Source organism: Pyricularia pennisetigena, assembly GCF_004337985.1.
Source record: "Pyricularia pennisetigena strain Br36 chromosome 4 map unlocalized Pyricularia_pennisetigena_Br36_Scf_6, whole genome shotgun sequence".
Taxonomy (NCBI): domain Eukaryota; kingdom Fungi; phylum Ascomycota; class Sordariomycetes; order Magnaporthales; family Pyriculariaceae; genus Pyricularia; species Pyricularia pennisetigena.
The window spans coordinates 3,654,186-3,669,685 of NW_021940918.1; the positions used below are offsets into that span (position 1 = coordinate 3,654,186).

General features: G+C 51.1%; 4 protein-coding genes across 4 annotated transcripts; 2 read left to right on the forward strand and 2 right to left on the reverse strand.

Moving 5' to 3' along the window:
- Positions 1–51: 51 nt before the first annotated feature.
- Positions 52–4,129, reverse strand: PpBr36_06671 (uncharacterized protein; the record flags this gene model as incomplete). Its single annotated transcript, XM_029893814.1, has 12 exons — positions 52–347; positions 448–690; positions 792–880; positions 1,018–1,320; positions 1,421–1,651; positions 1,768–1,850; positions 1,901–1,990; positions 2,585–2,848; positions 2,949–3,453; positions 3,513–3,685; positions 3,763–3,869; positions 3,994–4,129. The coding sequence occupies 12 exons, from the start codon at positions 4,127–4,129 to the stop codon at positions 52–54; spliced, it is 2,520 nt and encodes an 839-aa protein (XP_029745989.1).
- Positions 4,130–5,604: 1,475 nt separating this feature from the next.
- PpBr36_06672 (uncharacterized protein) lies at positions 5,605–7,764 on the forward strand (the record flags this gene model as incomplete). The annotated part of the gene is made up of 2 exons (XM_029893815.1): positions 5,605–5,935; positions 6,020–7,764. 2 exons carry the CDS (start codon positions 5,605–5,607, stop codon positions 7,762–7,764), a joined length of 2,076 nt encoding a protein of 691 aa, XP_029745988.1.
- Positions 7,765–8,494: 730 nt separating this feature from the next.
- PpBr36_06673 (uncharacterized protein) lies at positions 8,495–10,261 on the reverse strand (the record flags this gene model as incomplete). The annotated part of the gene is made up of 3 exons (XM_029893816.1): positions 8,495–9,245; positions 9,323–9,792; positions 9,878–10,261. The coding sequence occupies 3 exons, from the start codon at positions 10,259–10,261 to the stop codon at positions 8,495–8,497; spliced, it is 1,605 nt and encodes a 534-aa protein (XP_029745987.1).
- A 1,307-nt stretch (positions 10,262–11,568) lies between these two features.
- PpBr36_06674 (uncharacterized protein) lies at positions 11,569–15,343 on the forward strand (the record flags this gene model as incomplete). Its single annotated transcript, XM_029893817.1, has 6 exons — positions 11,569–11,859; positions 11,953–12,172; positions 12,234–12,409; positions 12,476–12,907; positions 12,972–15,043; positions 15,133–15,343. Exons 1-6 carry the CDS (start codon positions 11,674–11,676, stop codon positions 15,341–15,343), a joined length of 3,297 nt encoding a protein of 1,098 aa, XP_029745993.1. The 5' UTR covers positions 11,569–11,673.
- Between the last annotated feature and the right edge of the window lie 157 nt (positions 15,344–15,500).

Here is a 15,500-nt window from a genome sequence, read left to right on the forward strand (position 1 = left end):
AGATCAAATAATGACACGACAAGATACACGACCGCAGTTGCATCTTACACATTAGGACTTATACGTCATACCACCGCCGAAAGAGTGCTCGCTGTTCTCGCCACCCTTGGTAACTTTGCCTTCGTTCACACCAGTTTCGAAGGCACAAGTGCCCATGTCTAGTTTCTTGGCCGGCACTGCCGAGGGACTGATGTCAAAGTCGAAGATGTCCATGGGGAGGCCCAAAGTAGTGCACGCGTTGGGAATGTCGACGATTCCTGCTATGTGCCCCTGGATTGGAGCACATGACATGAGTAGGTAAACCTGGTAGTCGCTATACCCGAAGCGGCGCAGGTATTCGATCACCCCTAAACGTTTGGCGGCCGATATTAAGTCAATAACACCTCTAAACATCAAAAGAATCACTCGGGTCACGGAGCAAAGGAGGAAGAAAGTGGGATCCCTTACGAAGGCATGTCTGACGGTAAGCGACCGTAACGTCCATGTAGTGCTGCTTGCCGTGCTGATCCACACTGAAGCCCTCGAAGTAGATATGGCGGCCCGGCCCAAAGTGAGGCTCCACTGGGCCCGGGATGTAGATGGGCGACTTTAGGCCGAGGTCCGCCATCCCGTTCTTGATCACCTTGAAGTTGATGGTTATGACGCCGGCCATCTCGATGGCGCCACAAAAGGATATCTCACCATCACCCTCTGTTTCAAGCCGGAAATGTTAGACCAAGCCTTTTGTTTGCCAAACCACCTACTTCGGACAAAAATGGGCTGTAACACATGATTGCAGAGATGAAACTCACGAGAAAAGTGCAGATCGCCAACGCTGAACTTGGCTCCGGACACATGAACAGGCAGGTATACTTTGCTACCCCTGCTCAGGTTCTTGATGCTGTTACCGCGAGCGAGCAAGCCATTATCAGCACATGCACCAAACAGAACAGAAATCCAACGGCAAGGGACCTCTCTTGCCATATACCACCATGGATCCATCTAAAACGATCTTGCCAAAAAAAGAAGACTACTCACTCGCAATTCCCTCCGTGCTCTGGCCTACCGGGAATCGTCCTGGCGCCCTCCCTGCCAACCCTGGCCGTGAGGTCGGCATCTGCAGCGCCGGCGTGGACGTTGACGGGCTCTGGCGGCTTGGCCACGTCGCGCTCGAGCTTGTTGGCGGCGATGAGGTCCCCCTCGCGCCGATTCCACTCGGCCAGGACCTCGGCAGACGGTGCGCAGCCGAGGATTCCCGGGTGGATCAGGCCGGCAAACTTGACGTGCGGGATGTGTCGGGACGTGCAATAGATGCCCTCAAAGTCCCAGATCGCCTTGGCTCTGGAGGCCAAATGGCTTTTAGAGTCAGCGTTTGAATGATAATCAATCAGGAGTGCTAGGTTTTGGGAGGGTCGCAGGGGACCATAGCAAGATTACTGACGCGGAAGGGTATATCTCGTCGAGGAAGCCTCCCCCGTTGCTCTTGTCAAAGACTCCCGTGAAGCCCCACGGCTGGTCCTCAAACGGCTGCACGTCCATGATCTCGACCAGCAGGATGTCACCCGGCTCGGCCGTCTCTACCTCAAAGGGGCCGCTGAGGTAGTGGATCTTGGTCAGGTCGACGTTGCGAATATCGTCTGCAGAGTCATTGTTGCCGATTTGACCGCCAGTCCTATTGTTCGCCAGCATCAGTCTCGGATCTAGAGCTCACGGCGCTCATCGTCATGAATGGCTAGGTGCAAGCGGCTCCCTCATCAAGTCTTGATGCCCACGAATATTCGAGCTTACCAGTCGACGCATTCAATTTTGACAGTCTCGCCATTTTTAATGGTACCCGCAAATGGAATATCTGGGTGCCATCTGTTCTGCATCTGCTGGTTAGTTTCTACACGATGCCTCGTGCTAAATGGTTCCCACTCACATGCAAAGTGCACTGTTCAGCAGCAGGCTTGTCCAAGCTGACCTTGCAAACCTTGCGAATCTCGGGCATTATATGCAGCTCTCTCTCTCTCTCAAAAAAAAAAAAAAAAAAGAAAAAGAAGAAAAAACCTTTACAAATGCTTACTGGGTTAGTCGACTAGGAACAGGAGTATCGAATTACAATGTGATGGAACATACGACATAGCTCTTTTGGGAAAGGCAGCACCGCAAGTATTTGTATCAATGACTCTGATAAGCTACCCCGCATACCACTCGGGATGATCACTGCAAGCTGTCTTGGCCATACGAACGGACTGATGCTTCTCCTCATCCCAACTTGATTGAGGATTTACGTAGTAGATTGCATGTACCAAGCCAATATGCCACATACGGAGTAGTACTATCTACTGCTAGTCTATTCTAGCAGTAGACCCCACCCCGCATCAGTTCCCGAACCTTGGCCGGCGTTGCGTCTTCAGCTTATCCCCAACAGCTCTCCACACTTCAAGGCGGAAGACCAAAGGCTGCATTAGCTCCACAACTGCATGAAAGCCGGTTCTGAGTATTTGACAGGTTTCCGGCCGACATCGCAGCAGCTGATAAGTTGCTATCGTAGATAACAACGCCGATATGCCCATCCAGCCAAGATAGTCACAATCACAAGCTTTCAGTCATGCGATGCTACACCCGTCGAGTTTCCGGTACTTGGGTCTTGTTCAGAATAAGGTGGCGGTTTTGTAGAAGTCCTCGCAGTTTTCTGCAATGGCAAAGCATCCAGATCCCCAAGAGACAGACTCAGGAACTCGTGCTTGTTCTTCCAGACTTGTTGACTCTCAACATAAGCCGCCAAGTCTGAGGGTGGTGGAGGAGGGTCTGTAATCTTTGTGATGAGGTATGCGGTGGATGCCTCTGCAATGCCATAGATGAGGACACCTAGAAGAGGCACACGCTATGGTTCCAGGGAGTGATTAGTATGAGAACAGGGACTTGGAAGAGGTTTCCACAAAGAAAGGAAGAAAGAAGAATGTGCAAACACAGAGCGAACTCACAAGCAAAATGTAGAAGCCAATACCGAACCCAAAGAGAATACCCTCGCGAGACCGAAACCAGCGTTTCTTCTGTTCCTTGGTCATATGAATGCGCGAAAAGTATGGCTCAAGGAGTTCGCGCATCAGATTTCGGGATGAGAAATAGGTCTGCAGGAAAATAACGAGATATCTCCTGGGCATCAACAATCCAGTCCCAAATATCACACTTGCTGGCCCTAGGCCAACGGCCTTTTTGAAGGTGTAGAAACTGGCAGCTGGAAGGACAAAACGACCAATGACTGGGACATATGAAAGGGCAAATATGGCCAGCGAGATAAAGGCCTTGCGCGCGAACCGCCAGATGAACATAGAAGAGGCTTCTGCGGTGCTCGTGGAGTTGGTACTCCCATCCCGCTGTTTGTACATCCTAATATTTGGATAGTACATGTCCCGAAGCTCATCCGGGTTATCGCTCTTGTGTTTCTGAGCATAGGTCAAGTCGACCCATCTCAAAGAGTCCATGAATCTGAGGCCATTACAGTCAGCAAATGATGAGAGTTAATAATCATGATAAGGGAAGCTTACAAATTATCAAGAGTCGGTAAAATAAGCCGCATCATACTCATAAGAAAGAGCGGTACTTGAAGCACATATTCGCCAACAAAGTTGAGGACATCAACGAGCTTGTCGTCCCAGGTTACCCTGTCCATGCGGAATACGAACGAAAGCACCCAAAGAAGGACTTTGATACCAAAAATCTTCAAACGAGTGGAGGCATCAGTCTTGAATCAAGGTGAACAGACAGCCATGGTGCTGGGAATGTCAATATGCTCACCGGAATGGCTATCGCCAGACGGATGGCAATGCCGGCACCGACAGCATAGAGTGCTTGCCGGTAGTGCTCTGATGTGAAAATAGCAGGGTTCTGGAGGGCCCTATGAGCTATAACAGCCCCCACTTTGTCAGAGCAATGTCGTTTTTGGTTTTTGGTTTTTGGTAACATGCACATGCACATATACACAAGGAGGAGCTTGACGAAGAAGTCGGTGGGTTATATCAGTCATACCTCCCACAAGGGTCAATTGCATGCCACGCAAAACTGCATTGAAGTCAAAGTGTGACACGTCAAATGCTTTCTTGATCTTTTCTTTGTCAATCTGCACCGGTTCGACAGGCATTTTGGTTTTCGTGGAGTCTGCCATGATTCCCTGCAAGGCTTCAAAGAGCCTCGTATGTCAGCGGGGCTCTATGATCTCTGGGTGTTTGGTGAGTGCGAGTGTGGATTCGAGCAAGACTGGAATTATAAATTTGAACCAGAGTGGCTTTGTATGTCCAAGACAGATCAGAGACAACATACAACCTCCAGTCAACAAAAAGGCCGAATAGAGAGTAGACAGTCGCTTAGCCAAGGCTTCCCTCAATTCTGGTCCGACAACCGAGCGAACCGGCGATGATGTCACGTAACCTAATTAGCTTGGTGGGGTTCACGCTAATCCATTGAAAGCTTGTACACGAGCCGTTAGCCGTCACGTGCACGAGACGTCTTGGCTACTTCGTAACCTCGAGATGGTTTGATTGCGACTGCACATCTAAGCGGGTACACTAACGTCTCCGAAGTTAGCCTACTGAGCTAGATGCATGCTAATAGAGTGCTTGCAGTTATGATGCAGGAACGTTGACCATCCAATGGATTTCCGTTTGGGGTCAAATCCCTATCCGTAATATCTTCAGAATGTGCAACTGTCAAGCGCGAGGCCGGCGGGATGACTATTGCAGCCACAAGGTAGGTGTAAATGGAAAGTAGATACAATCGTTATTGACAGGGGGGCTATTAAGTGAGATGCAGATTGACTATCAAATATCAAATAGTATGGCTAGATCTAAATGCAGACAAATTTCGACGGTGCGACCATATAGTTGTGGAAGCAAACTACCAGCAATAAAAAGGCATATTTCCTCTCTCTCCCCTAGGCTCAGCGACAGTAATCCGAAACAGTTAATTCCAGCATCTGTGTAGGATACGGATGTAATTACAGTCAAGTCTGGAACCACCAAAGAAGTTGACGCGCGGATTGAGGCGTTGATCATTTGACAAGCGACCAGTCATGAATCGGCTGACAGGGGTTGGCGTTCGAAACCCCCAGTCCGTTCCGTCCTGAACCTCCCTACTTTGGGTAGTCTACGATCCCTAGTCTAGACCCAGACCAGGTTCAGCTATGCGTCCCGCGCGTGGCTGCCCCAACATGAGGTTTTCATCCGCAATCGCTTTTTCTTCCTTTTTTTTGTGTTTTGACTGTCGGCTCTCCGAGATTTTACTTTTGATTTTACCCGTCACTGTTAGAGAAATCCTATTGCTAGAGAAGTGCCTTAACCTTTGCGGGGTGCATGCATGTGAACGGCTCTCCTGGCCCGGTCAGATTGACCAATCTACTACCTCTGATGGTCGGGATTACAGACAGATCTTGAGGATCTGATTCAGAGAGAAATATTCACAATATCATCTGAATAACCATTAACACGCTGGCTTCCGCCAAAGAATCCGGTCGTCTGATGTCAGATTGACCGCTGGCCAAGACAAAGCCGTGTTCGCGGCTATCTGCAGGGACAGAATTTCCTTGGGGAAACTTACGAACCCGACCCGAGGATAGCGAAAGATTCGGCCATCAAAACCCTTACGATGGAGAAAGAAGCCGCCGTTGACGAAGCACGACGCGACGACACCATCGCCAAAATGAACATCGCAAAGCTCCCTGGTACAGTAAACACCGCTCCTCGACGCATTGTCACAGCACCGGTTCATTCGCAGGCCTCCCGGGCCGATGCAGCGCCCTCAACTCCACAGCCCGGAGGCATCGAGACGCTCTATAGCCATCCTTCGGTCAAAATAATAGCCTTCACGGCTGGACCTCGCACTTTTGATAGCCCAGGTCGGACGGTATCATCTCCAATAGAGGTTGAACCGGGCTCTTTATCTTGGTCTTCCCAATTGGAGCGAACAATTGCTGTTGGTGAGTCTTGTCCTTATCAACATCTAGAAAAATTCGTTACATGTCCTCTGTGCTGACCTTTGATGGCAAACTCCACCCACATAGGCCCATTTAGAATATATCGTGCCCCTGGCTCAGTTGCGTTTCTCAACTGCGGTTCCGCGCTGCAACCAATTCTACCCAAGAGCCAGTGTTGGTGTATCGATGAGTGCTCGAGTAAATTCGTGCTTCAGATAAGACGTCCACAATACTGGCGGATCGAGATCGCTGTCGATGTTGAAAAGGCCCAGGCACTTCGCGATGTCTTTGATAAAATTTTGCAGTTTGAGAAGACACCCTGCCCGTTTCAGCGAGCTTTCACGGTCGAACTGCCACAAAGGCCGCAAACCTCGGTCAAGAAGCGTCCATGGACGCCTGTCCAGCGGAAACCATCATTACAGTTTCCACCCACTCCAGTTACGCCCGAGGCCGAACCACCGATCGCACTGATGGGAAAGAGGAGCAGTGATTTTTACAAACAGGCAAGCGGCTCGCCAGCTGAAAATGCGACAACGCCGACTTTGCCTGCGATTCAGAAGACAAGGAGGAGAAATAGTGCATCGGCCAAAACGGAAGGCTCGGAGGAAACCCCCACGCCGACTCTGACACCGGATTTGACCGCGACCCTGATCCCGGTGGTCCAGGGAAATATCAAGACGGAGCCCCTGTCGCAAGACTCGTCGAAAACCAACATCGAGCCAATCCTCGCCATCGATGCCAAGGCCGCGATTACCCGACACCATCTAGGCTTTCAGGCCAGCCGATCTGTTACTGCTCCACCACAGCTGTCACTACTGAAGCCTTCATCAAAGCCTTGCACTGAAACATGTGAGCTTGGAGAATCGCATGCAGAAGATAGCGAAGAGCAGAACTCAGAACCGAACTCGCCAACAGACTCTTCGGCTTCTTTCCACAGTCTCCAGAGTTGGCATTCTTCCAAGGGCCCGCTTCCTCCTTCGCCACCACTTTCTAATCCCAACTCACCGAGAACTTTTCCTTATCCCCATGAAAACATCCCATTACCGCAGCCCGTCTCCTCTAGGGTGCAGCTGGAAGATAAGGAACCCCCAATGACCGCATTGAGGCAGAGCTTTGCTGAAGGTGACTTGAGTCATACGATAGCTCCTCACGAGGATGCTAGTGTGGACGAGTCAAGCCTCAAAGACCAGTCTGTCTCCGTCTCCAGCGATTGCATATCCGAGACTTCAGCTTCGCATGCATCCTCCTGCGAGGATACCTCTCAACGACCACACACGCCGGCAACCGCTGCCAGTACATCAACGGATTTGAGTCGCAGGCCTCGCATTAGACACCGCCCAACGACCAGTAGCATTTCTGTCAGCCGAGCCCTCTCTCCTCTACCATCTGCCGCGAACCTTTTCTCCCCTCACAACAAGTTCAGAGCCCTCGGTCGCCCTACGACCAGGCTCCAAGCTGTCAGCCGAATCCCTGGGGCCATAATACACAAAACATGCGAGATACTCCTTTCTCCTCCCAGCCATTTGATCAACCTGATGCTCAACGTGGCAGCGCGAATCACAGGTGGCGAGTGGCGAGGATTTGTGTTTGGTGTCGGCGAGTCTGGTGAACAGATTCCCGTACAGTGGGACTATTCGGACAGCAGCGACACGGGCAGCACTACTGGCCGTTGCTGGGAGGTCAACGACGATGACGATGCAGAGGGTGATGATGTGCAGTCGTGGCAGGAGAGTCGCATCTCAGCCACGGACGGTGCCAAGGCGAGGATAGAGACTGCTCTTGCCAGCAAGGAATCTGCTGTCGATGATTGCCAGGGCTGGGAAGTCGACTAAGGGCGACTTTTCGGCATGGCCGATAATTTACGTGAAATGCCTTGAGCCGCTCCTGGGTCGCAGTCCCCAAGAGAAATGGGGTCAAGAAAAAAACAAGCCAGGGACATTATTTGTGCCTCAACTTTTTATTGTGACGTACGCTGCCACCTTGTGAGTTGCACACTTGGCGCATCTCCGAGGCTTAAATCTTGCCCATGCTTGATTGAGTGTGATATTCAGTCACTTAATGTACTATATATGTTGTATGACCAACTTTTTTGTTGTTTGTATTTGCACACGCTGGATCGGATGGAGCATTTGGAGGACTTGGTTGTTTTGGTTACATTTGGTTGCTCTCATTTTTTGGTTCTTTTTTTGGTGTTTTGACGGCCTATACTGCCAAATTTGGCAGAGCCTATTTCTCGCTTATATCTCTTCCTCGGTGCATATGCCACTGATTCCCGGCTTTGGTCCGGGGTGTAATACAAACCATTTGATCTTCACAGTATTGCTGAGGATAAGTCAGATTTTGATGCCTTGCAGAGAAACAATCCCGTTCTGAAACCGTGACAAAATCTCATACTGTTGGAAGGGGAAATGGAAAAAAAAAAAAAAAAGTAAAAAAGTAGAATGCCTGACGAGACAGCTGGTAAATTCGCAAAACGGTCAAGCCTTATTATTTTATCTAGCATCTTGGCCCATTTGCAGAGATGTTTGTATGATCGGGCCGCAAGCATGAATACCCCGGCTCTCAACCTAATCTCCTAATAAACTCGGCGCTTGGTCTAGACGCTTCCATACTCGGGCGCATACTCGCGCTCGAGCTGCGTCTTCGACGGGCACGCTGCTCGCCCGGGTCTGAGGGATGGAGTCCCGATGACTTTGCAAACATGTTCAGAATGTCGGTCAAGGAGATAACGCCAGTAAGTCGTCCGGAAAGGTGAGCACCAGGTAGCGCTGCGGCCGGCACCGACGAGCTTACGGGTGGTGGGAGTGGGGTAGTCGGGACAGCCGAGGGCATCACTACCGTAGAGCCGGTCGAAGTTGCCGTGGACAGCGCAGGTGTTCCAGAAGCAGTATATGTATTTGCTTGCGTGGCCGGCGTCGTTGCCGCAACCTGACCCGACGAGGCAGACGACACTGGTTGTAATAGTGGTGTGCCAGGGACGCTTGGAGATGGCGACGGGCTCTCGACAACCCACATTCGATGGCTTTGGGTAGCCGTGAGTTTTGCGACGGTGTGGGCGAGAGTAGAGTACGGGTTCACATAGAAGACGGGGAACGAGTCTTGGCCCCTTTCCACACCCCTCTCGGTGAGGATGACGCTGATGAAATGCATGCAGGTTGACTCCAGCAAGGGCATACTGGCGGCCGAAGTCAGAAGTCGCACATCGGCAGTGCTGATGTTGCCCACTACGTTCATGCCGTTGTCAACAACAGCGACGGATGTAAGCCCTTCGTTGCTCATCAACGTCAGGGCCTCAGCCAAAGGCCTGTCGGCACTATGGGGAAAACTAAAGTCAGCACTTGAAGGTATCATATCAAACAACGGCAAGCTCCGGTGGGTTTGTTTACTCACTTGATGGCAATGATCTGATGAGTTCCCAGCTTAAGATCGCGCAACGGTACCGGATATAACCTGTCGATTTCAGGGAACGAAACACCCTCTTCCCAGAAAAATCCCAAAACCTTCAGTTGACTGAGGACTCCAATGACATCTCCATTAGTGGCGGTGACGAAGACTCGATGGATGCCGCTTCCCAGCACCTCGACCGCCCTGGCTAGGGGTTCATCCGCAGGGAACGTGACGAGAACTTCTTTGCGACAGATAGGCTGAATCTCACGTAGCGGAATGGGCACCCTTTCCCGAGCCTTCCTGGCTATTTCGTCGTATATGGCGACTTGTTCTTCATCCTCAGGATGCGCCAGGCCAACAACGACGAGGATGTACGCATTCAGGTCATTGTAGTCAAAGGTGGACACAGGCGTCTTGTCTGTACTCTTCTCCCGGACGAGGACCACATTTGCTGGGGAGCTCCTCAGAAGCAACTGCAAAGAGAATCACTATCAGCTGTCTGTGCTTGTTTGAAACCCCTCTTGGGTGCGTTCAGCTTTTATTGCATAGTTTACGAACCATCGTAGCCTCCTCGACGCTTGTATCCAAATCTGCCCACTTGACGTCATCCTGCGTAACAAGCTCCCCCACGGCCACATCACGCCAGTCCCGATTCGCGAATTGGGGATTAGGCTGTTTGGAGGAGGGGTTCTTGAGAAGAAGTTCCTGTATGGCAGATTGTGAGAGAGACAGGTGTCTCTGTGCCCGGGGCGAAGGAGGCGGGTTTCTCAGGTTCTCAGCAAAGCTCTGGCGATGCGTGGGGATGTGGCTCGGGGTTCTGTGCGAGCCAGAACCATTGCCAATGCTACCCTGATGCGAGTTCGAGCGCTGTTGCTGATCGATCGGAATTGGGATTGGGCTTGACGCACCCACAGGAGCGGCAGAGTTGTCGGGCTTGTCCATGACAAGAGATTCTCGGTGGAGAGGTCGTTGGGCGACTGATGTTGGTCAAATGACGTGGAGGTGTGGGCGAAGTTTACGTTTAATCGACTAAGATTGATTACTCCCGCTGTGTCGCGCGAATCCGAATCTGTATTATTTGGCTTGCTCGCAATGCTAGGTACAGATCTAGAAAGTAGAATTGCTCGTTTCGTCGTAATGTTAAGGATGACCCCCCTCAACGATGCAATGCAAAAGAAAGTATCGTTACCGTACGATGTAACTGCGTGGTGATGTGAAAATGTCCAAGGTGGTCTGCGCTTCAGATCAAGATGCCGGCCAGCTCGGAGCTATCCCAACCCGACTCTACCCCGCTGTTCACCAGAGATGTGGATACGCGCAGCTGTCATCGTTGCTCATCGCCCGCCGCAACGACGGTTTACATCCGCGCCCCCTGTCGGAGTGCCCCGCAGTTGTTTATGAATACAAGTACAGTAGGCCTATGAACACGCAGGTATAAATTGCGGTGTCAACGCACAGCTTACGGAAGGTGGATAGCAAAGGGTATCTCAGGCAGTTTTGGTGATTGATGATATGGATATAGCTATGATCCAGCATTTAACAGGCCAGAAAGACTAGCAGTAGATAGAGCTGCTTAGCATAAGCAAAACACTCTGCAAAATCCCTTGGTTTGTTGGTTACCAAAGATAGACATGCAGAAAAAACCAGCATATAATTCAAAGAGAGATGAAAAACCAATACACACGGCAAATGATATGCAATTCTGATTCTCAATTATTTCTTTATCCCTTCTAAGTTCATCCCTTAATCGACATCTTTTGGCCTTGTTTTTGGACTTTGAGCACAAGGAGAGAAAACCCTTAAATCCACCTGAGTCAATCCCCTCCCTCCATGCCCCCTGTCAAAGTTATGATTTTTTGGTGTGCGGTTGTGGATCCACCCGTTTTTGCAGGACAGAGTGGGATACTATTTTTTTTTTTTTTTTTATGGGCGCCCAAATGTTCCTCCACAACCCCTCGAGAACCCCGCTGTCTCTTTGACGAAAACAATCAAATTACGGCGAGCATGCAAGCGACGCGCCCTTTGCTGGCATAACACACTCATCGGTGAGTCGAACAATTCTACGGCATACAATTCCTCGCTGTCCATTCACACTACCTTTTATCCTTCCTATTTACTGCGTTTCTTGCTTCTTTGTTCTCAGCTTGAACGCGTAGACTACTCTGGCTTTACGCTACTGCCTAGCTGCTCTTCGGTCGTCGGCATAACAAAAGTCACCACAAAAATTTACCACTTCAAACTTCCCAGGGCTGACCTTGAGCCTCTACATCAGGCAACTCCGCTCGATTGCGTACACATATTTCTTTTATATCGGTGCCGAACAGACTACTCGAACGGACGATCTGCGGCGCATCATGTCGCTCCTCCCCGCCGAGGTCACGGCTGAACTTGGCCAACTTCTGGAGGCTCTGCAGTCCCCCGACAATGCCGTGCGATCGCAGGCGGAGGACCACCTCCAGAACAACTGGACTGTGACAAGACCCGAGGTGCTGCTGATGGGTCTTGTCGAGTTGATAGGTGCACAAGCCAATACCACTACTGTAAGTGGCCTAGACCGCTGGCATTGGCGCGGCGCATGCCATACCCGACGTGGGCAACATAGATGCAGCATTTTTTGACAAATGGCTGGGCAGATCCGGTCTTCATCCGCTGTGATCTTTCGGAGGATTGCGGGTAAAACGCGTAAAAACGACAAGGGCGAAAGCGTAGACACCTACATCTCGCTCGCCAAGGACCAGGCCGAAGTAATCCGACAGAAACTCCTTCAAACGTTGGCCTCAGAGTCCAACCGCGGCGTGCGCAACAAAATCAGTGATGCTGTTGCAGAGCTTGCCCGGCAATGCAGCGATAATGGTGCGTGCATCGAAGCCACTCTATGTCTGGCTGCGTACTGATCTGTCCCCTGCAACTACAGGCGTTTCATGGCCAGACCTTTTGGCGGCGCTCTTCCAGCTCAGCATGGCACCCGATGCTGGAAAGAGAGAGATTGCATTTAGAGTTTTCGCAACAACGCCTGGCATCATTGAGAAGCAGCATGAGGAAAGCGTAGCCCAGGCCTTTTCCACAGCATTCAAAGACGACGCCGTCGCTGTACGTCTCCTCATACCAAGCGTTTCCTATAGTTTTACTGCGATATCTGACCCTCCCCCTCTTTAGGTTCGACTGGCAGCAATGGAAGCTTTTGCTGCTTTCTTTAGGGGAATGACGAAGAAGAACCAGACCAAATATTTTGGTCTTCTTCCTGAGGTATTGAATATTTTGCCGCCTATTAAAGAATCAAAAGAATCCGACGATCTCAGCAAGGCTTTGACAGCCCTCATTGATTTGGCTGAGATCTCACCCAAGATGTTTCGCCAACAATTCAACCACTTAGTTCAATTCAGCATTTCGGTCATCCAAGACAAGGAGCTCGACGACATCTGCCGCCAGAATGCCTTGGAACTTATGGCGACTTTCGCTGATTACGCCCCGTCCATGTGCAAGAGGGACCCCAATTATACGAATGATATGATCACACAGTGTCTGAGTCTGATGACCGACTTGGGTGAGGATGACGATGATGCTGCAGAGTGGCTCGCATCAGAGGAGGTACGTATAAGCCCTTCACTGCGCCAAAGGCTCTTTATGAATCTGACGAATTTCTCCTTTTTAGCTCGACCAGGATGAATCCGACCTCAACCATGTGGCAGGCGAGCAATGCATGGATAGGTTAGCCAACAAGCTGGGAGGTCAAACCATCCTCGCCCCGACCTTTAACTGGCTGCCTCGCATGATGTCTTCACCTGTTTGGAGAGACCGCCATGCTGCCCTCATGGCTATCTCAGCCATATCAGAGGGTTGCCGCGACCTTATGATTGGTGAGCTCAACCAGGTTTTGGAGCTCGTCGTGCCAGCTCTCAAGGACGCACACCCTCGCGTCAGGTGGGCTGGGTGCAACGCCCTCGGCCAGATGAGCACGGATTTTGCGCCGACCATGCAGAAGGAACACCATGAGGTAGTCATGAAGGCCATCATTCCGGTGCTCATCTCTCCCGAGCCGCGCGTCAAGTCCCACGCCGCTGCTGCCCTCGTCAACTTCTGTGAAGAGGCAGAGAAGAGTATCTTGGAGCCTTATCTGGACGACCTTCTCTCGCATCTTTTCCAACTTCTGCAGAACGAGAAGCGCTACGTACAGGAGCAGGCCTTGTCAACAATTGCGACGATTGCAGATGCTGCGGAGCAGGCTTTCTCCAAGTATTACGATACTTTGATGCCCCTTTTGGTCGGCGTTCTCAACCGTGAGGGAGAGAAGGAATTCCGACTGTTGCGTGCCAAGGCCATGGAGTGCGCAACTCTGATAGCACTGGCGGTTGGCCGTGAGAGGCTCGGAAACGATGCGCTAACTCTGGTCCAGCTGCTCGCTACAGTGCAGTCCAACATCACAGACGCGGATGACCCTCAAGCACAATACCTTATGCACTGTTGGGGCCGCATGTGCCGTGTTCTTGGCCAAGACTTCCTGCCATTCCTTCACAACGTTATGCCGCCCCTGTTGGAGCTTGCAACAGCCAAGGCGGATATTCAACTTCTTGACGATGAGGACCAGGTCGAACAAATATCTCAAGAGGATGGTTGGGAGCTGGTGCCCGTCAAAGGCAAGATGATCGGAATCCGCACAAGCACCATGGACGACAAGCATATGGCCATTGAGTTACTTGTTGTATATGCTCAGGTTCTGGAGGCTGGCTTTGCGCCATACGTTCCTGAAATCATGGAGAAGGTTGCCATTCCTGGACTGGCTTTCTTCTTCCACGATCCGGTGCGTTTCATCTCAGCTAAACTGGTCCCTCAACTACTTGGCTCGTACAAGAAGGCCTATGGCCCCACCTCCAACGAGCTTGCTGGCCTCTGGGCCGGTATTGTAGACAAGCTCCTGGAGGTTCTCTCGGCTGAGCCGGCCATCGACACCCTTGCCGAGATGTACCAGTGTTTCTACGAATCTGTAGAAGTTGTCGGTACTCAGTGCATGAAGGACGAGCAAATGACCAAGTTCATTGACTCTGTCCAATCGACATTGGAAGATTACAGAGATCGCGTTAATCAACGTGCAGAAGACAAAGAGGGTGTTACGGCGGAGGATGCGGAGGACCTGGCTGAGGACATCTTGATGGCCATTGAGGACGATCAGACGCTTCTATCCGACATGAACAAGGCATTCCATGTTGTGTTCAAGTACCATGGATCTTCTTTCCTCAGGCACTGGGAACGCCTCATGCCTACATATGAATCCTTCCTTAAATCCTCGGAAACTACGCAACGACAATGGGGCCTCTGCATTATGGATGATGTCCTTGAATATTGTGGAGCTGACAGCATCCACTACGCCAATTATATCAGCCAACCCCTGCTGGACGGTTGCCGGGATCAAAATGCGGCCATCAGGCAAGCAGCAGCCTATGGTATCGGCGTTGCAGCCCAGAAGGGTGGTGCAGCTTGGGCGCAGTTCCTTGGGGGCGCCCTGGAGTATCTGTTCCAGGCCGCGCAGGTTCCTGAGCCGCGAAGTGAAGAGAATGTTTACGCGACCGAGAATGCGTGTGCTGCGATAGCCAAGATTCTCCATTTCAACTCATCAACAGTTCAAAATGCGGACGGTATTATCGCCCAGTGGCTTGGCACACTTCCAGTCACGAACGACGAGGAGGCAGCACCATATGTTTACGCATATCTTGCTGAACTGATTGACAAGTGAGCACATTTCTGGGCGCCCTAGACTCATATAAGAGCCCAATGTTTTCGTTTTAAATGTTATTAACCTGGCTAATCTCGCAACACAGGCAACATCCCGCTGTAATCAGCCAACCGGACAAGGTTTTCATATACACCGCCCAAGGGCTCGAGTCTGATACGCTTACCGGCCAAACAGCCATCAGGGTGGTTGCTGCGGTCAAGCAGCTTATCACTGCCAGCAACATGGATCCCACGCAGCTTTTGCAACAATTTGCGCCCGAGGCCCAGCAAACCATACTTCGTTACTTCAACAACTAGGTTTGGTTGGGCACCGCTTTAGATCAAGCATGGCCGCTATTGCCTGTTGACGTACAAGAGTTGAGTATCTTGCTTGTTGCTATAAGCCATTGGCTTGTTTCGGTTATATCAAGCCGTGTTCCCAACGCAAGGACATGGGTTGGGTACTCGGGAGTAT